This window comes from Nomascus leucogenys, chromosome 4 (genome assembly GCF_006542625.1).
Source record: "Nomascus leucogenys isolate Asia chromosome 4, Asia_NLE_v1, whole genome shotgun sequence".
Lineage (NCBI taxonomy): Eukaryota > Metazoa > Chordata > Mammalia > Primates > Hylobatidae > Nomascus > Nomascus leucogenys.
In genome coordinates, this window is record NC_044384.1 from 104,020,358 (window position 1) to 104,042,154 (window position 21,797).

The following is a 21,797-nucleotide window of genomic DNA, read 5'->3' on the forward strand; positions in this document are numbered from 1 at the left end:
ATTTCCATAACATTATTTTTAAAGTCAGGCACTTCTAAAACACCATGTGTGAAAACACCCTAGCCAATGCATGTAAGAAAAATGTGGAACCATATTTGATCATCAGACTTACATCATGTGAAATGGGCTTCTCTCTTTCTCTTTGTTATATTTAAAAGGCTCTTTCAAGTACAGTAAAAACATTGAAATATAGACTCAAATTTCTGAATAGCTCATAATTGGACATTTAATTTCTAAGGACTGACTAGGGTTTACGTGACTTTCCTAATGGCTCATATTTATTAGGTAGTAGGATGTATATTTTCAGGAAGAAATTGGCTTTTGTTACAAAATATAACTGTCTGACTTTGGGGGATTGTTTAATCAAATCAGGCATTTTGGATATTTTATGTATACCCCTTGCTGTGGGCAAGTCATGTCATACGACATACAGTTAATACCCTCTACTAATTGAAGCTATTTTTTTGTGCTATACATACATGAAAAAAATAATTTTAGCATTTGGGGGGTTGGCGATAGAATGAAGTATAGTATTATTTGTTCATGGAAGACTCTACATAGGAAGGGCTATAAGAATTACTACACAGGAGCCAGGTGTGGTGGCTCACGATGGTAATCCCACCACTTTGGAAAGCTGAGGTGGGAGAATCATTTGGGCTAAGGAGTTTGAGACTAGTCTGGGCAACATATTATAGTGAGACCTCGTCTCTACAAAAAAGAAAAAAAACCTAGCCAGATATGGTGATGCGCACTTGTTGTCCCAGCTACTTGGGAGGCAGAGATGGAAGAATTGCTTAAGCCCAGAAGTTTGAGGCTGCAGTGAGGTCTGATTGTGCCACTGTACTCCAGCCTGGGTGACAGAACAAGACTCTGTCTCTTAAAAAATAAAAAAATGAATTCTTACAAGGGGACATGTAATTTTTGATGGAGGAATGCTTCACAAAAAAAGTAGTATTTGAGCTGAACATAGAAAAAGAGGTTTATAAGGCCAGGTGCGGTGGCTCGTGCCTGTAATTCCATCACTTTGGGAGGCTGAGGCACACAGATCACCTCAAGTCGGGTTCGAGACCAGCCTGCGCAACATGGTGAAACCCTGTCTCTACTAAAAATACAAAAATTAGCTGGGTGTGGTGGTGCATCCCTGTAATCTCAGCTGCTTGGGATGCTGAGGCATAAGAATCACTTGAACCCAGGAGGCAAAGGCTGCACTGAGCTGAGGTCATGCCACTGCATTCCAGCCTGGGCAACAGAGTGAGACTCTGTCTCAAAAAAAAAGTAAAAGAGGTTTAGAATGTCAGTGAGCAGATTCAAGAAAGTATTTGATTATGTAAAAACAATGTGGTTAAAGTCACAGAAACAGAAATGGAAAGTTATTCAGAGAATGGGAAATAAACTAGATTGGCCACAATACAAAGTTCAAATAAGGACATGGAAAGAATAGCCTACAAAGGTAGGTTGTAAATAGATTATAGAGATTGTGATGCCAAAGGTTGTGAGCTTAGGCTGTGTATTGCTGGCTTTATGGAACCCTTGCAGTTAAATATAGGGAATGACATGATCAGTCTCACATAAGTATTGACTGGGTTCCTGCCATGTGCTTCATTCTGTTCTTGACAAGACAGAAATCTATGAGACTGTAAGTTCTCCCAAGTTTTTGGTCTCAGGACTCCCTCATACTCTTAAAAGATATCCAGGAGAACTCCAAATGCTTCAGTTTATGTGGATTATGTCTGTTGATGTTTGCTATACAGATGGTTCTTGGCTTTCATTGGGATTACATTCTGATAAACTCATTATAAGTTGAAAATATGTCGAAAATACATTTAATACACCTAACCTACCAAACGTAACTTAGCCTAGTCTACCTTCAACATGCTCAGAACATCTACATTAGCCTACAGTTGGTCAAAATCATGTAGCACAAAGCTTGCTAGCGTTTTGAATATCTCATATAATTTATTGAATATTACATCAAAAATGAAAAGCAGAATGATTTTATGGATATTCAGATTATGGTTTCAACAGAATGCATATCGCTTTTGCACCATTGTAAAGCTGAAATACCATGAGTCAAATCACTATAAGTCAGGTACCATCTGTAATATAAATCAAGACTGAGGAACTTTTGAAAGAATTCACGAGTGCATTCTTTTCGCTATCATTTCATTGTGCATCATGCAGCCTCTAAAGTGTCAGACTCTAAATCTGTGTGAGAATGAGAATGAAAAGGCAAATAACATCTTAGTGTTACTATGAAAATAGTTTTGACTTTAAGTAGAGGCTCATGCAGAAAAAACACAATTAGTTTTGCTTGTGTCCATTAGGGAAGTCTTCACAAAGAATGTGACGTTTTATACAGGGACAAATAAGGAAAAAATGAAGGTAGGTGGCATATTCTGGAATGAATGCCAAGAGGTCTGTGGGGAGCAGGTACTCTGGTCAAGTGCATGTAGCTCTGGAGATGGCTATGGGACTGATTTTGAAGGGTTGTTACCTTGCAGACATTGGGAAGTCATCAGAAAATAGAAGTAGCATGATTCAGTCTGTTTTTGAAAATAGCTGCTGGCAGTTTACAAATGAAGTGCAGAAAATGGAGGGTGGTTCCTGCCAAATAGTCGTAATTCATGATTATTACACACTTATATTAAAGGCAGCTATGTGGCAAACATTTAAATCTCTTCTCCAATATGCCTCTCTCAGTTCTTTCAACCTGTTAGGAAATAGTTACTAGACCTTTCTTCATACCGTTTTTGCTAACCATGTTGTTACCAGGATGTCTTTGGCACATGACCCACTAGTTTAAGTTATATGCCTTCTTGTTTAAGTCGTTTAGTCCTCTTTTAACGCTGCAGACTTGCGTCAGATTACACATTTTTGGGGAAGGATTTTTAACCTGTTGGTTTATCAACAATAACAAAATGACATGAGATACATGGAGAGGCTACAGCCTCCTAAGGGTTTATGATTCAGACCAGAATTTAGACCAAAGAGAGACTTTTTCTTTTTTCAAGAGATGTAGGAGATTTAAACAAATATTTTGTGGAATAGAAATTGCTTTACATACTGTTCCACATAGCATCTTGAGAAATGCACAACAAACTATTAAATTATTTATTTTATTTTTTTTAGAGACAGGGTCTTGTTCTGTTGCCTGGGCTGTTCTTGAACTCCTGGGCTCAAGCGATCCTCACACCTTGGCCTCCCAAAGTGGTGGGGTTACAGGTGTGAGCCACCACACCTGGCCCTGCCATTAAATCCTTAACAGACATCACCTTAAAAGTCCGAGCCAGGTCCGAGCAACATAGCGAGACCCCATCTTAAAAAACAAAAACAAACGCCTGAGCATTGTCTCTGGATTTTTCCACTTATAGAGAGTCTGTCTCTATCTGTATTATTATCATATAAATAGATATTAATATTATGTAACTTCATCTTGGAATCATAGCTAATTAAAGAATTGATTTCAAATTTGGCTTGCCTTACCAATACAGAAAGTGGGTGTGTCATCCTTTTGGAATGTGGACCTACAGATGGTGTGTAGTCATTTCAGAAGCAGATATCTTTGCGAGACAAAAAATCATATTGCGTTTCTCCCACATTATACTTATTCAGTCTCTGAGCCAACTCAGTCAAGGTGACCTAATTCATATTTATTTACAAGTAATTTGTGCTTAATCTGTCATGGGATTAGAAAGAAATTTTAAAAGTAACATGAAGTTTGGGGGTTTTGTTTTTAATAAACAAGGTCTTACTCTGTCACCCAGTGTGGAGGGCAGTGGCACGATGATACCCCGCTGTACCCTCAAACTCTTAGGCCCAAGCCATCCTCCTGCCTTCTCAGCCTCCCAGGTAGCCTGTAATTTTTATTTCAGTTTTATTTAACTTCAGTGTTACTCATTTTAAGAAGGTTGAACCTTTATCTTCATCTAATGTCTGCTCATACTCACTGTGGGGTTGCGTATTTGAGGGCTGTTTTTTTTTTTTGTTTTTTTTTTTTGAGACAGGGTCTCGCTCTGTCACCCAGGCTAAAGTGCAGGGGCATGAACACAGCTCAGTGCGGGCTTGACCTAGGATCAAGAGACCTTCTGGGATCAAGCAACCTTCTTTCACAGCCTCCTTTGTAGCTGGGACCATAGGCATGCGCCACTACGTCCAGCTAATTTTTTGTAGAGACAGTGTCTCAGTTTGTTACACAGGCTGTTCTCAAACTCCTAGGCTCTAGTGAACCACCACGCCTAGCCTGAGATATTTTCATTGATAGAGTTGATAGAAATTATTGACTAATTGCTATTGGAAGGTGAGAGAGCAAAGAAAGTCAAGATTGGGTTGACTCCCCCACCTTGCCATTTCATGGAATACCAAGAGGATGATACAGTTAATAAAGATACTGAGAAATACAGAAATTAATCTTTCATTCTCATTTCCTATTTGCATAAAACCAACCTTTTAAAATTTTTAGTTTTTAAAAAAGTTATTCTTGGCTGGGCATGGTGGCTCATGCTGATAATCCCAGCATTTTCGAAGGCCGAGGCAAGCGGATCACTTGAGCTCAGGAGTTTGAGACCAGCCTGGCCAACCTGGTGAAACCCTGTTTCTACTAAAAATACAAAAATGAACCAGGCCTGGTGGCTGACACCTGTAATCCTGGCTACTCAGGAGGCTGAGGCACGAGAATCGCTTGAACCTGGGAGACAGAGGTTGCAGTGAGCTGGGAGCATGTTACTGCACTCCCACCTGGGTGATAGAGCGAGACTCCAGCTCAAAAAATAAAAATAAAAAAAAAGTTTTTCTTTTGAGACAGTGTCCTGTCACCTAGGCGGGAGTGCAGAGGTACAATCATAGCTTATTGCAGTCTCAAAAACCTAGGACCAAGTGATCCTCCGGCTTCAGCCTCCCAAGTACCTGGGACTACAGGTGTATGCCACTGTGCTCAGCTAATTTTGTTTTTTATTTTAATTTTTTTCTGTGTAGAGGTGGGCTTTTACTATATTGACCAGGCTGGTCTCGAACTCTTGGCCTCAAGCTGTCTTCCTACCCCTGCCTCCGAAAGTACTGGGCATTATAGGCATGAGCCACTGCGCCCAGCCTTAATTTTTATTTGTTTAGAGACAAGGTCTCCCTCTGTCACCTAGGCTGGAGTGCAGTGGTGATCACTTCTCACTTTAGCCTTGCGCTTCTAGGCTCAAGCAGTCCCTTTTCCTTGGCCTCCCGAGTAGCCAGGACCACCATATCACCATGCCCAGCTAATTTTTAATTTTTTTCTAGATATGTAATCTCGCTTTGTTGCTCAGGCTGGTCTTGAATTGCTGGCCGCAGTCCTCCCACACCAGCCTTCCAAAGTGCTGAGATTATAGGCATGAGCCTCCCATGCCTTGCATTTTGGGGTTTTTTATAATCCCATCTGCATTTAGTTGTTTAGTTTGTTTAGCTCTCTTCATTATTATAGTGTGTCTTAATGCAGGCTATGTATTTCATTTGAACCAAGTATTAGAACATTACCAATAATTTGAATCATTCTGTTCCTTCCATATCTTCCCTCACTTTCCCTTTCCCAGCACTAAGCATCTTGAATTTTGAATCATTCTAAATACTGTGAAAATAACTTTTATCACAGACATAAATGTACTTAAGCACTGTCTGACATGTAATTTTGTTTTTAAAGTTTATAAAACATGGTATATTCAGACTATTTTTTTCTTGGACTTCTAAATGACCATGTCAGACTTCCGAGACTTGCTTTTTTTTTTCTTTTTTGTTCACTCCATATTATGTTTTTAAGATTTATTCATGTGGTTACATTATGCATGTGGCCATTTATTTTCACTGCTGTAAAATCCTCTTGTGTGATTCTAATCCAGTTTAATTATCCATTCTATTATTGAATGAGCAGTTTGGGTTGTATCCAGTGGTTTCTATGTTACACATGCATGTACTGTCTTGTATATGCCTCACAGTGCACATACACAGGATTTCCCTTAGATGCAGTGCTACTCAAAGTGTGGTTGGTCCACCAGCCGACACGCCAAGATAAGGAGCTTGCATCACTAAGCTTGCTGTCTATATCATTTGTCACTTTTTCATCAGATGAATTTGTCAGTGAAGGAAGAGTAGTGAACATTCTTGAATATTGACCTTTGAACACTTCTTTTTTTTTTTTTTTTTTGAGACGGAGTCTCGCTTTGTCGCCCAGGCTGGAGTGCAGTGGCGCACTCTCGGCTCACTGCAAGCTCCGCCTCCCGGGTTCACGCCATTCTCCTGCCTCAGCCTCTCCGAGTAGCTGGGACTACTCAACTCCTTATTTTGTTGTGGACGGGTTCCATGAGTAACAACATTTTAGGAAATTCCAATTTTTTGTTTGTTTGCTTGCTTTCAGACAGGGTCTCGCTCTGCCACCCAAACTGAAGTACAGTGGTGTGATCACAGCTCTCTGCAGCCTCAACTTCCCAGGCTCAGCAATCCTCCTGAGTAGCTGGGACTACAGGCATGCACCATCATGCATGGCTAATTGTTTGTTTGTTTGTTTGTTTTTTGATAGAGACAGAGTCTGACAATGTTGCCTAGAGTGGTCTCAAACTCCTGGACTCAGGTGATCCTCCTGCCTCTGCCTCCCAAATTGCTGGGTTTATAGGCATGAGCCACCACACGTGGCCTGGAAATTTCAGTTTTTTTCCCAAAGCGTATATACTATTTTACATTTCAGGCAGTAACACTTGATCCAGTCCTTCCTGGTATTAGATTGTCTGCTGATCTAGCAGGCGTAAAATGACATTTCATTGTGGTCTTCTATTAGGTATCTTTTTTTTTTTTTTTTTTTTTTTTGGTTGGGGGGGGGACAGAGTCTCATCCTGTTGCCCAGGCTGGAGTACAGTGGCGTGATCTCGGCTCATTGCAACCTCTACCACCCGGGTTCAAGCCATTCTCCTGCCTCAACCTCCTGAGTAACTGGGATTACCAGCATGCGCCACCACATCCAGCTAATTTTTGTACTTTTAGTAGAGACGGGGTTTCACTGTGTTGGCCAGGCTGGCCTCGAACTCCTGACCTCAAGTGATCCGCCTGCCTTGGCCTCCCAAAGTGTTGGGATTACAGGTCTGAGCCACTGCACCGGGCAAAACCTAGTATCTTTTCTTATATTTATTGGTCATATGTACTTCCCGTAAAGCAACTCTTCCTGACCTGCTTACTTTTGTATAGTATTTGCCTTTTCCTTTATAGATCTTATGTACTAATCTTTTGCAAGTTACTACACTACATGTTTTCTTCCATTTTGCTACTTTTTTCTTCTTTTTTTTGGAGTCTTTTAATGAAGAGAAGAAGTCCTTAATTTTAGTAGTTACACGTTTCAGGGATGTATGCGATAGCTCACATCTGTAATCCCAGCACTTTGAGAGGCAGAAGCGGTTGGATCGCTTAGGGCTAGGAGTTAAGACTAGCCTGAGCATTATAGTGAAACCACCATCTCTATCAAAAAATAAACAAAATTAGCCAGACACAGTGGTGCACGCCTGTAATCCCAGCTACTCGAGGCTGAGGCAGGTGGATCAGTTGAGCCCAGGAGTTTGAGGCTGCAGTGAGCTATGATCTCGCCACTGCACTTCAACCTGCATTACAGAGACCATTTCTCTTAAAAATATACATAAAAGTAATTTTTAAAAAGTGATGTTTGTCATTTTTATCCTAAATGCTTTTTGTGTCTTAAAATAACATTCAAGTTTTATTTTTTCATGTGTCTTTATCTAGATTTTTTTTTGGTTAACATATCAAAATGTAGCAGTTGGTTTAATATGGTAGTTTTATAGCTCACTACCTTCCTAAACCCTATCATTATTTCTAATAAATTTTCTGCAGATTTTTGTATGTAGACAGTTTTACTCTGTGCAAATTTTAACTATTTTCTTTTCAGCTTTCCTTTTATTCCTTCTTTTTTCCTTTGAAACAGGGTATCACTCTGTCATCCAGGCTGGAGTGCAGTGGCAAGGTCTCAGCTCACTTCAGTCTTGACCTCCCAGGCTCAGGCGATCCTCCTCCCTCAGCCTCCTGAGTAGTTGAGACCAGGTGCTCATCACCATGCCTGTCTCGTTTTTGTATAGTTTGTGGACACGGGGTTTCACAGTGTTGCCCAGGCTGGTCTCAAACTCCGTGACTCAAGTGATTCACCCATCTTGGCCTCCCAAAGTGCTGGGATTACAGGCATGAGCCACCACGGCCAGCCTAATTTCTTTTTCTTAATTGACTGTGTTGGCTTTGGCCTGTATGGCAATATTGAAGGGAAATAGTAATATTTGTATTCTTATCTTGCTCTTAATTTTATATAGAGAATACTGTTGGCATCTTTCAGTGAAGAATGTTATTTGTTGTAGGATTTTTGAGAACTGCCTTTTGGAGATCAGGAACCTTCCATGTAGCCTTGATTTTCCAGGAGCTAATAATGGACACTACTGAGTTTTGTCAGATACTTTTCAATGCATTTAATTAAATAGGTTTGTAGATTACTGATATTAAGTCATCCTTGATATTACTCTGTCTAGTATAGATTTTCTTTTTTAACATATTGCTCTATTCTGTTTTTATATAATTTGCTTAGTTTTTCATTTGTGATTACAAATGAGATTTAGCCTAGTGTCCTCTAATATTTCTTATCCGTTGTCCCTGTTTGATTTGTGAATCAAAGTTATACTGGTATCATAGACTGAGGTAGGGGAATTCCCTCTTTTTCCGTTCTCTAGGAAATATTATGTAAGATTGTAATCATCTTTTCCCTAAGAGTTTGGTAGAATTTCCCAGTATAAAACATCTGGACCTGTGTATTTTTAAGTTTTATAGTTATTTCAGTTTTTCTAAGTAATATAAAGACAATTCAGGACTTCTTTTTCTTCTGGAATCAGTTTGATAATAAATTTTTAGTAATTTTCCCATTTGATATAATTTTTAAATTTTACTTGGAATAAAGTTTTTCAGAATATATTATCACTTCCTTTTTGACCTTGTTCTGTCATGATCTTTCATCCATTCCTCATATAGTTTGTTTATGCCATCTCTTTTTTCTTGATCAGTTATATTTATCATTTTTATTCATCATTTGAAAGAACCAATGTTTGGGAATATTAATTCTCTTGTATATTTTTCTAAATCTCTATTGTATTTTTTTTCTATTTTCTTTTTTTCCATCCCTACCTTCTATATTGTTTTCTTTTTCCACTGTCTCATAAAGAACATAGAGCTCATAATACTTTGAACCTTTATTTCTTTTCTGATTTAAGCCTAAGGCTTTACGTTCTCTGTAATTACTACTTTTACTTCCTGCAATTAAGTTTCCATGCATAGAGAAGTTTATTTTTATATTTTAAACATCTAATTTAATTGCATTGTGGTTGGAGAAATTGATCTGTATGGTAGTGGTTATTTGAAATTTGTGAGGACTCACTTTGTGACCTAATTTGTGATCACTATTTTTAAAATGTTGTGTGAGCTTGAAATTAATGTGTATTATTGCCTAATTGGTGGATGTAGAATTCAGCATGTGTACATTTGTACCATCTTTCTGTGTTCATATCTGCTCTATATCTTATCGAGAGGTGTGTTCAAATCCTTTATGATGATGTTTGTCTTTGTTTCTTCCCTGCCACTCTCAGTTTTTGCCTATACGGTTGGTTGGTTGGTTGGTTGGTTGGTTGGTTGGTTTTGAGATGTAGTCTCGCTGTGTGTCCCAGGCTGGAGTGCAGTGGTGCAATCTCAGCTCACCGCAACCTCCACCTCCTTGGTTCAAGTGATTCTCCTGCCTCAAACTCCTGAGTAGCTAGGGCTATAGGTGCACACCACCACGCCTGGCTAATTTTTTTGTATTTTTAGTAGAGACAGGGTTTCACCAAGTTGGCCAGGCTGGTGTCAAACTCCTGACCTCGTGATCCAGCTGCCTCGGCCTCCCAAAGTGCTGGGATTACAGGCATGAGCGGCCATGCCTGGCTGCTTATACAGTTTGACATTAGTTTATTAGGTTCCTAAAAGTATAGAAAATTAATAATTTTCTCATATGTGAAATAATAATTTTCTCATGTAATTTATTGATATGTGCCTCTGTTATACTGTGCTGGTTTGTGTCCTGTCTAGCCAAAATGTTATCCTCTTGAGATTTCAGTGAATATCTGGGTCAGTAGTGTTTCCCCAGTACCTGAGTCAAAATATATACTTGTCAGGCATCTGTTAAATAATAATGAATTATTTTCATTTTGCCTTTACATTTTGATACATACAGAAAATCAAAAATCCTAAGCAGACAGCCTAGTTCACTTCCACCCAGACCTAGAAACAGAGCGTTGCCAGCACCCTAGGACCTCCCCTTTCCCAACTGAATCTGCTTTCTATATAACTCACCCCTTCCCCGTTAACCACTGTTCTGAGTGCTGACACCATAGATCACTTTTCGCCTGTTTTTGAACTTTATCATACAGTGTGTGTTGTTTTGTGCCTGACTTCTTTTGTCAACTGTATGGCTATGATATTCGTATGTATTACTGTATATATTTGTATTTCAGACACTCTCACAGCTGTATAATAATAGCTTTTACCTTTTTCCACATTGGAGTACTTGTTCTTATTCTTTTACTTGTAGAAGGAGCTGAAGAGGAAAAAATGGAAGCCGACCCTGATGGTCAGCAGCCTGAAAAGGTAAAGTCTCACAGCAGTAAAACCACAGATAGCATGCCTTTCAGACCATAATGGTTTGTTTTTTGGGTGTTTTTGAGTCCCTCTTAGGGGACTCTAAATAATTCTATCAGCTACTTGGACTTTGCTGGTTTAAGGTATAGTTCTCACAAGATATAATATAGGACATTTTTCATTTGTTCACTGGGGAGAAGGTATATTCACTCCCTATCCTTTTATATTTTAAACATCTAATTTCATTGCATTAAAAGAAGAAGGAATATGAATTTCCCACAAAAGAAGAGGGAATATGAATACACAGTTGGGAATATGAATACAAAAGTTGTGGTTCTTGGCCGGGCGCGCTGGCTCATGCCGTAATCCCAGCACTTTGGGAGGCTGTGGTGGGCGGATCACAAGGCCAAGAGATCGAGACCATCCTGGCTAACATGGTGAAACCCTATCTCTACTAAAAATACAAAAAAATTAGCCAGGCATGGTGCTGGGCGCCTGTAGTCCCAGCTACTCAGGAGGCTGAGGCAGGAGAATGGCATGAACCCGGGAGAGACGGAGCTTGCAGTGAGCCGAGATCGTGCCACTGCACTCCATCCTGGGCGACAGAGCGAGACTCTCTCAACAACAACAAAAAAAGTTGTGGTTCTTGTGAATATCGAATTTTAAGGTTTGAGTCCTATTCTTGTGCCAGAAGAGAATGACAGAATCGTAAGTGATTTCCTATGAGGGCTAACTGCCTGCAGAAGAATCTTTAGAAAAGAATCTTTAGAAGATGACATATGAGGTAGGTTTTAAAGAGTAGGTAGAACTATAAAGATTGAAATAGAGGTTAGAAAATCAAAGATTCCCACTAGTTGGGGAGGAGAGACACTAAAGCCAGTGTGTGAAGAGCTTCGTAGTAGCCAGTGTGTTAGTGGCTCAATCTCTCTTCTGTAGGAGACTGTAAATGCATGATGGGTGAGGCAGAATAGGAGGTTACAAAGGTCAGGATGTGGGCCTTTGTATTCCTTCTTTTTTTTTTTTTTTTTTTTTTTTTGAGACAGAGTCTCACTCTGTCACACAGGCTGGAATGCAGTGGCGCAATCTTGGCTCACTGCAACCTCTGTTTTCTGAGTTCAAGTGATTCTCCTGCCTCAGCCTCCCAAGGAGCTGGGATTACAGCCATGTGCCACCACATTCAGCTAATTTTTGTATTTTTAGTAGAGACGTGGTTTCACTATGTTGGCCAGGCTGGTCTGGAACTCCTGACCTCAGGTAATCCACCCACCTTGGCTTCCCAAAGTGTTGGGATTACAGGTATGAGCCATCATGCCCAGCCTCTGGGCCTTTGTATTCCTAATACTGTTACTGCACATAGGGAGCAGTCAGTCACTATTCGAGTGAATATATATAAGCCAAGATTGAAGGTCTTGATTATACGTGGTATTCTAAAATTGTATATAGTTAAGGGGAGGGTGAGGGTAATAATGAAATTGATTATAATTCCTGCATTATTCTAAAGACGATATTTGTACTTTACATTTTTTATTTCATTTAATTCGTAAGAGTCTCAGCCGGGTGTGGTGGCTCATACTTGTAGTCCCAGCTACTTGGAAGGTTGTAGGATCACTTGGGAGGCTGGAGGATCACTTGAGACTAGGACTTTGAAACCACCCTAGGCAACATAGGGGGACCCTGCCTCTAAGCAAACAATATAGCCTCATGAAGTCAGTGATAGTCAGTTGCGGTTTTTTCAGTTTCTAAAGCATGATCACTGATGTTCTCTCATGGTTCTTCCTGATATTGGTAGCAGATTGCTGTATTAAAAGAATTTGTCAACTTTTACAGCAGCATTTCAACTTGCTTCTTTGTTGATGGTGTGACATTTAAATGCTCTTAATTCTTTAAATCAGTCAGTAATTATTAAGTACACACACACACACACACATATAGTTGTGGTGGTGGTTGTTTTTGAGATGGAATCTCACTCTTGCTGCCTAGGCTGGAGTGCAATGGCATGATCTTGGGTCACTGCAGTCTCCGCCTCCTAGGTGTTCAAGGGATTCTCCTGCCTCAGTCTCCCGAGTACCTGGGATTATAGGTTCCCGTCACCATGCCCGGCTAATTTCTTTTTTGTATTTTTAGTAGAGACAGGGTTTCACCGTGTTGGCCAGCTGATCTCAAACTACTGACCTCAGGTGATCCGCCCGCCTCAGCCTCCCAGAGTGCTGGGATTACAGGCGTGAGCCACCGCCCTGCCTGGCCTGTTTTTAATCAACAAATAATATCAGTTCATTCCCTTCACATTCCTCTGGGCATTGTAACCCTTGCTTTATAGCAGAGTATGCAGAGAGGGCAGCGACTCTGTGCTTTGGAGGAACATCTTGTGAGCACTCAACTGTTGAAGTGGTAGAAAGTATTGCTTGGAATTTATTAGTTCTTTTCCAGCTGTTCTCTACAAGTCACTTTTGAATCTAGTCTACTTCTTGCCAACAGGAACCTTTTGCTAGTCTAAGATAATTACTCATAAAAAGGTCTGGGGTTTTTTTGCTCACTGCCTGTCCTCTTGTTTTCTATTCCTTTCAGGCAGAAAATAAAGTGGAAAATGAAACCGATGAAGGTGATAAAGCACAAGGTGGAGAAAATGAAAAAAATAGTGAAAAGGAACAGGATAGTGAAGTGAGTGAGGATACCAAATCAGGTAATTTGAGGAAACTCCTTAGATATTATTATGTAAAACTGTGAAAGGCACTGGAGAAATGAAGGTGGTTTATATAGAAATATTTCCTCATTTATTTTGGGTTTGTTTCTTAATGTAACAATAGGTATGTAATTGAGTTTCATTCAGATAGGTACTAATACTAATGCTGGTGGCTACACTTTTTCTCTGTGCTTTTAATATGTAGAAGAAAAAGTTATTCAACAGTATTGAAGTCACCTCACAGACTTCCCATTTCATCTTCTGTGTCAGTTGCTGATACAGCCCATCATGCCTGTCAGGCTTAGAGAAGTAGTCTGTTCTCAGCTTCTGATTTCCTACAGACTCTAGAGTTCTAGAGCATTTCATTGACTGATGAGCAAGTATGTTGGCCTTAGGCTTAGTTCCCCTGAATTTTCCTTTAAATATATATATCCAAGGGACCTCCACATAGAACTTAGCAAAATGATAGGAAAACAAGTGTACTGTTTAGAAAATATGTCCCCAGTAGAGGAAACCTAAATGCATGGAATGGCTCAACAGAACTGTTAAAAAGAAGAAAAAGGCATTGACATCTCTTTGTCATATCAGTCCTAGTTTGTTTTGGTGGTGGAGGTAAGGAGAAAGATGGATTTTTGAGACTGGGCATGCTAGTAATAAAGCTTTCTGATATTTTCAGAAGAAAAGGAGACTGAAGAGAACAAAGAACTCACTGATACATGTAAAGAAAGAGAAAGTGATACTGGGAAGAAGAAAGTAGAACATGAAATTTCTGAAGGAAATGTTGCCACAGCCGCAGCAGCTGCTCTTGCCTCAGCAGCTACCAAAGCCAAGGTTTGCCCCTGACAGCCCTTTTCCAGTGCTCTCTTAAGACATGAATGGTCGTATTGTTTTTAGTTAATTGGGAACATTTAGTATAAAGAGCTTTGCTCCCAATAGGAGATGACTATTTGCTTGAATGGCATTTCTAGGTTAAGAAATCCACAGGCAGGAGGAGGGTGATAGGAATAGTAGATCCAGTCTAAAGAGTGACTTTTTTCATTCCATTCATTGTACCATTTAGCCTTGTAAAGACTGCAGAGATTGAAGGCAAATTTTAAAGTCTCTTTAAGGAACTGATTATCATTTTGTTTTTAATTTGCCTGCAGAACTTATCTTGGACTATTGTTCCAATAATTTCTACCAGATTGAAATATTTATGATTTTTAAGACAAAAACCTGTTTCCTTGTCTAAATACTTCACCCTGATCTTACAGACTGAAAGGAGAGAGAGACCCTAAAATAGCTCTTTTTCTTCTTGAATTTGCCAGCTTTTCTGGGGGTGGTTTTTTCTATTTATAGTATTAGCTGCAGAGCATATTTAAGAAGACATGAGAATGTTATTTTCCTCTCTGTGTTAATTTAGCATTTTAAGTAATTCTAAACATGAATATGTAAAGTTTTTAAAAATCTTTTCCCCTGTTCTTCATTCTACTTCAGAAGTAGTTTCCTTCCATTACAGGATACCACATTTCAAGAAACAGTGATTACTAGAACATTGCTAATCATTTTATTTTGAACTGTTCTTGATCTTTTAATAAAGATGCTTTTTCATGGTCTTTAATTCCCCAAATCATTCAGCTACTGTGAACTACTTCTCTAAGTGTTTAATCTGATGTGATGAACCAATTCAAACTACAAGATTACTGTTTTGAATGCCCACCCATCTGACATAGATAGAGACAATGGAGGTTAGGGAGGTGTTTACAGGCCTCAGCAAATGTTCAGTCAACCCAGACAGTTACTCTGGCTGATCATTTTTATTATACTAACTCGAAGTCCTACAAATTTATACTACCTGCCCTTTTCCTAATAACTAAAACTAGCTAATACTTCCTAATAACTAAAATTAGCTAAAGAATCAGAAAGATATCTCCTGTCTGATTCTTTAGCTAATTTTAGTTATTCTATCTCCCCTACATCCCCCTCACCTCTGGGAAGTTTTGAGGCACATGCTTGCTTAAATGACGGCTAATATAACTTGACTCTTTTTCACCATTTGTCCTGTTTTGCTCTTTCATTGCAAACATCTTTTTTAGTGTGTCTTCTGCTACCCTGGAGTGTTTGGGCATCTCTTTGTCTCTGAGCTGCTCAGGTTCTTACTGTAATACTGTCATTAGGTGTTTTAGAGACCTTAAGGATTATCGTGGTCATAGTCTGTCACGTTTATATATATATATATTTTTTTTTTCTTTTTTTTTTTTTTTTTTGAGACAGTCTCACTCTGTCCCCCAGGCTGTAGTGCAGTGGTATAATCTTGTCTCACTGCAACCTCCGCCTCCTGGGTTCTAGCGATTCTCCTGTCTCAGCCTCCCAAGTAGCTGGGATTACAGGCATCCACCACTATACCCGGCTAACTTTTGTATTTTTAGTAGAGACAGGGTTTCGCCATATTGGTCAGGCTGGTCTCGAACTCCTGACCTCAGGTGACTCACCTGCCTCAGCCTCCCAAAGTGCTGATATTACAGGCATGAGACACCATGCCCGACCTCTCGCATTATAAATGAGGAGCTAGAGGCGGAGAGGGCTTTCTCCTTCGTGCCCTTCCTCAGTCTTCAAACCTGCAACCTCAGCTCATTTTTGACTCCTGGTTCCTTCATTTTCCATAGCTATTCAGCCAGCAAATTCTTCATGGTGCTTTAGATCATCTGCTAATGTTCAGCTGCTCACTCAGGTCAGCATCCCTTAATCTTTTGCCTGTCTCCTCAGTCCCATTCTCTAACCCGCAGCCAATGTAATCTTTTTGCTTTTTAACTTGTTCTTAAGTATAACTCACATTCAAATAAATGGACATACTTAAGCCTACAGCTTTTTGAATTTTTGACAAACTGAGCCCACCCGTGTCACAAGCATCCATTTCAATAAACAACATTACCAGCCCCTCCAGAAGCTTCCTCTTATTCCAGTTACTTTGCCTTCCCTGGAGAGTAATCACTAGTCTGTCTCACTACACCGTACATTAGTTTCTCCTTTTTTTTTTTTTTTTTAACTTCTTATAAATGGAATCCTACATTATGCACAGAAATATTTAAAAATGCAAATAGGAGCATGTTACTTTCTTCAGTAACCCCCCTATCTCTCTCTGGCTACGATTTCAAACTCTTCAGTAGAGAATTTAGGATTTTTCTATAATCAGGGCCCTACTTAGTTCTCAACCCTCATTTCTTACCTGTCCTTCCTGACCTGTTTCTTGTAGTTCTGCCAAACAGAATTTATTCTTTTATCTCTAAGCTTTTTCGGACATTCTTTTCTTATAGAGCATGGTTTTTTCTTCCTATTATTTCTCCTCTTTTTAAATTTTTTTGTAGAGACTGGGTTTTGCCATGTTTCCCAGGCTGGTCTGGAGCTCTTGGGCTCAAGAGATTTGCCCACCTTGACTTCTCAATGTGTCAGGATTACAGGCGTGAGCCACCTCACCTGGCCAGTTTCTCCTCTTGATACCACTGTGCTATGCTTCAGTATATGTTGCCATAGGAAGAACTAAAATGGTAGATTACCTTTTAAAAGTTTCATGAGGCTGAGTGCAGTGGCTCATACCTGTAATTGCAGCACTTTAGGAGACCAAGGCAGGAGGATCACTTTTGCTCAGGAGTTCAGGACCAGCCTGGGCAGCATAGTGAGACTCTATCGCTACAAAAAAATATATGTATTTTTTAAGTTTCACAAATGCTTCATGATGTTTTCCTCTGGTCTCATAGCTGTTACTATGTGCAACTTTGGGCACAAAGATTTGTCTGGTATACACTACTGATTATCTTACAATAGCTTGACTCCTTCAATGCAGAGAAACTACTTTTATGGATCATTTGGCCTGCCCCTTCATTATTCCATACAAAATTTAAAAGGTGTCCAAAGAAGAATTTCTCTCCAGGTCATTGAACTTTCACTCCCTCGTCATCAGTCACTCTTCCTTCTATTTACTAGGAGCTCATATCTTCATTCTCAAAACACCTAGGTTTCCCCCTGAGTTATGAAAGTATACAAATGCTCATGCTGCACGACTTGGCACATGTGAACCCTTCAGTGCCACTTACAGTTGGGATCTGATAAATTTGATAGCACACATAATCATTTTCAATCATTCATGGTAATTAAGGGGGTAAGGAATTCACTTAAATTACTATAATTAATATATAACTTATGTAGCCAATCCAAGTTTCTCTTATTCTCATTTTCTTCTTCTGTGTCTATAAACAGCTTTGTTATTAAAAGTTTTCCTTAAGAATCTTTTGTCATACTGACATGGAGTGATAATTAGAGGTTCTAGATCTATCTCCTAAACAGATGAGGTGGCATGCTTTATGGCTTCTGTTATTGTCCCCTGAAAGGTTCTTCAAGAGCATGTCCATTTTTTCATTGCACCTGCTGACAAGCTGTGAATTGTCTCAACTAAAGGAGTGGTGTGTGGGTGTAAGCAGAAGTACCATTGTTTGGGTGCTCTGGATCCTTTCCATCTGGGTCTTTAGGCTTACAGCAGAAGGAAGGCCCCAGAACTATTGCCAGGATAAACCATAAATCCCCCATATTAGAGCATGTTCTCTTTTTGTCAGCAATAGTAGGTTCAGTTCTTCCAAGAAAGCAGAGATCACATTTTCTTAAAACCACAGATACTTCGTTTGAATTTATTCTACAAACCACCCCATATACACGTTTTCCAAAATGGCGAAAGTAGGTTTGTATTCGTGGCAACATGGTAATTGGGTATTAGCTCTGGGACAACAGGAAGACTCTTACCCCCCAGAAATGTCGCATAACTTGATGCATTGTTTCTGCAATTTCTCATTCTTTTCTTTCTCTCTCTCCTCTCTTTCTCTTTCATTCATTCTTGCTTTTTTCTCTTTCTCTCTCCTCTCTCTTTTTCTTTCTCTCACTCTCTTGCTTGCTTGCTTGCTTTGTCAGGGTCTTGCTCTGTCACCCAGGCTAGAATGCAGTGATGTGATCGCAGCACACTGTAGCCTCCACGTCCTGGGCTCAAATGAGATACTTTCACCTCAGCCTCTCAAGTAGCTGGTTCCACAGACTTGTGCCACCACACTCAGCTAATTTTAAAATTTTTTGTAGAGATGGGGTCTCCCTGTGTTGCCCAGGCTGGTGTCAAACTCCTGGTGCCAAGGAATCTGCCCACCTCAGTCTCCCAATGTCCTGGGATTACCGGTGTCAGCTACTGCTTCCAGCATGAAACTCTTTCTGGAGGTGTGAAAATTGTCATTGTGTACTTTAGTCACAAGGCATTAACAGACAAGGGTTGATTGAAATTCATTTACACTAAGCATGTTGATCGTTGTTACCATACCTTAATAATCCTCTCAGTGTGTCAGGAAAAAATAGCCCATTTGATCATTTTGCCTACAGTTAGTCCTGTTTGGTTTCGTTTTTATATGACTACATAGAAACTACTTCTGTTCTACTCATTGGAATTCATGCTTTGTAATGCAAAATTGGCCTCAACCCTATTCCAGCTGGATTATTGCTTCTCATTAATCATTTATCTCCGGTTGTTTCTCCCATGTTCCATATATCAGGGGTCCCCAACCCCAGTGGCCTGTTAGGAGCTAGGCCACACAACAGGAGGTGAGTGACAGGGCAAGTGATAGCAAGCATTACTGCCTGAGTTTTGCCTCCTGTCAGATCATTGGCGGAATTAGATTCTCATAGGAGTGCAAACCCTTTTGTGAACTGTGCATGCAAGGGATCTAGGTTGTGTGCTTCATATGAGAATCTAATGTCTGATGATCTGAAGTATAACAGTTTCATCCTGAAACCACCCCCCACCCCCACCCTGCCCCGTGGAAAAATTGTCTTTCACCCTCTTCCATGAAACCGGCACCTGCTGCCAAAAAGGTTGGGGACTGCTGCCGTATATCTTCTGTGGCACCATTCCAGACCTCATCATTCTTCTCAGGCTCTATAAAGCCAATGTGCGAAAGGTTGGGCCTCTCCCTGTAGCTTCTGCATGGAACACCCTGGTCATCACTGTTGCCATACCTTTCAAGAATCCATAATCTGAGCATCAGCAATATTCCTGTTTCAGTTATTTATTGCTATGTAACCGATGTAACTACCCTTGAAGTTAGTCGTTTAAAACCTCAGTCATTTTCTTATCTGTCATGATACTGCAGTGAGGAACTTGGGCAGGCTTAGCTGGCAAAATGTGCTCCATGTCGCATTTACTAGAGTCACTCAGGACTACCTCATCGCTGGGCTATTATAGAGGGCCAGAGACAACTTCATTTATATGCCTATGCCTAGGCTGAGATGGCTACCATCATTCTCTATACATCCTTTCTAAGAAGCTGATGTAAGGTAGTCTCAGGAGTAGTTGGACTTTTACAAAGCTTAGAACTTTGAGAGAAGAATGTCACAAGCAGCAAGGAGGAGGATCTGCCAGCCTCTTATGACTTGGAACCCCAAACTGACACAGCATAATTTCTGCCCTACTCTACTGGTCAAATGTTCTGTCCAAATTCAAGGTAAGGGGACACAGAGCACAGCTCAAGGTAGAAGATGTGCCACCTTAACCCTTCACAGTCTACTCTCTTGCCATAAATTGTACACCTTTCCCCCACTGAAAAATAGATCTCTCATGGCTTTATCTCATTATGATATCAAGCTGAGGTTCGAGGTCTCGGATCTTATGTAAATCAAGTCTACATGCAGATGAGGCTCTTTAGGAGTGGTTCCTGTTTACAGCTTCTTGAATGCTGATACTATAATTTGAAGATTTTCTGGACTAGTATAACAGGGGTGAGACATATCAAGGTTAACTGCACTCTGTTCAAAGAGGGTTTGAATTGGAGACACAGAGCAGTCATAGTTCATGGCAAATTTGAAATCTAGCCAGGCACACATTTCCAGTTCCTTCATCAGGGCCCAGTCCTACTCGCACAATTGTTATCCACAGTTTGACCTTACCCTCTGGGCTTTCAGTTTTTTCTTCTGAGTCTTTTTCCTTTTCCATTAAAAAATTAGCAGTTTTGCACTGATTGGCTGTCTTGGCCTGCATTCTACTTGTTGCAGGCCCAGTTTATGTTCTTTGTACTTCAGTTCAAGGTGTTACAATTTTTTAAGAACTTTGTGGGATTTCTGTGTTTAAAATGTAATTCTCACTTTGGGAGGCCGAGGTGGGCGGATCATTTGAGGGAGGTCAGGAGTTCAAGACCAGCCTTGCCAACATGGTGAAACTCCATGTCTACTAAAAATACAAAAATTAAGCCAGTCATAGTGGCACGTGCCTCTAGGCCCAGTTACTTGGGAGGCTGAGGCACGAGAATCACTTGAACCTGGGATTTCAGTGAGCTGAGATCACGCCACTGTATTCCAGCCTGGGGACAGAGTGAAACTCTTGTCTCAGAAAAATTTTTAAAAAAAGTAATTCCCATTAGACAAAAGCCACACTTATGTTTTCTTGCCTACATAGTTCCCTTTTTGCCCTAGTCTTAGTTAAGATGTTATGAGAACAAAGCCCCCAATTTTTGTGTAGTCTTAGTTAAGATGTTATGAGAACAAAGCCCTTAATTTTTGGATCCCTTTTTGTCTAGTTGGAGGGATCTTAGATTTGTAGCTTCAGTAATGATGATGCAAAGAAGCTGAGAGGTGAACTAGTAGAGGTGATACAGAAAACTAGTTTAAAACTAGGGACAATGTTGGAAACAAATACTTCAGCACAGTGATATGAACTAGGCAGAAAACAAAAGCAGAGGCAGTTATTCCTGAAAGGTCATAAAGAGCTTGGTTAGGAAATAGTGGGACAAGTAAGTGTCCAAACATGGGGCTTCAGAAAGAAAGGAAAGAGTGTTGTAAGCAGAATAAAAATAAATATTGGCTGTGTGAAAACTTTCCGAATTTGATGAAAACTTTAACTTACAGACCTAAGAAGCTCAATGAAAGAATATATATATATATGAGACATGCTATAAAGATGTTTAGACCCAGCACAGTGGCTCACACCATAATCCCAGCACTTTGGGAAGCTGAGGCAGGAGGATTGCTTGAGGCCAGGAGTTAGAGACCAACCTGGGCAAGAGAGAGATCCTGTCCCTACAAAAAGTTTTTAAAGTTGGCCAGGCATGGTGGTGTAATGCCTATAATCCTACCTACTCGGGAGGCTGAGGCAGGAGGATCTTTTGAGCCGAGGAGTTTGAGGTTACCGTGAGCTGTGATCTCACTGGTGCACTTCATCCTGGGCAACAGTGAGACACTGTCTCAAAAAAACATCTAAAAGATGCTTAGAGGCCCTCATGTCTGGTAGAAAGGTCTAAGACATATACTCAAGACTCTTAGAAGTCCTACTATAAATACCATTCAAAAAGTTTTATAGCTGCACCTCGAGCTCTTTACCCTGAGGTCATCCTTTGCTGGTAGTGCTCTGGATTGGATCTTTCTTCCAAAGCCATTTCTTAGCTTCAGACTCTTGCTGGAAAGGAAC

The 21,797-nt window shown here is 40.2% G+C and overlaps 1 protein-coding gene across 3 annotated transcripts in view; it reads left to right on the forward strand.

Annotated features, from left to right (window-relative positions):
• SMARCC1 (SWI/SNF related, matrix associated, actin dependent regulator of chromatin subfamily c member 1) overlaps window positions 1–21,797 on the forward strand; it is a 198,928-nt gene that overhangs the window by 136,062 nt on the left and 41,069 nt on the right. For 2 of the 3 annotated variants that reach the window (XM_030811904.1, XM_030811906.1), the window contains exons 22-24: window positions 10,610–10,665; window positions 13,222–13,336; window positions 14,013–14,167. In XM_030811904.1, coding sequence (XP_030667764.1) covers window positions 10,610–10,665; window positions 13,222–13,336; window positions 14,013–14,167 — 326 coding nt within the window. The remainder of the gene's footprint in view (window positions 1–10,609; window positions 10,666–13,221; window positions 13,337–14,012; window positions 14,168–21,797) is intronic. The other variant, XM_030811905.1, reaches the window with a different exon arrangement.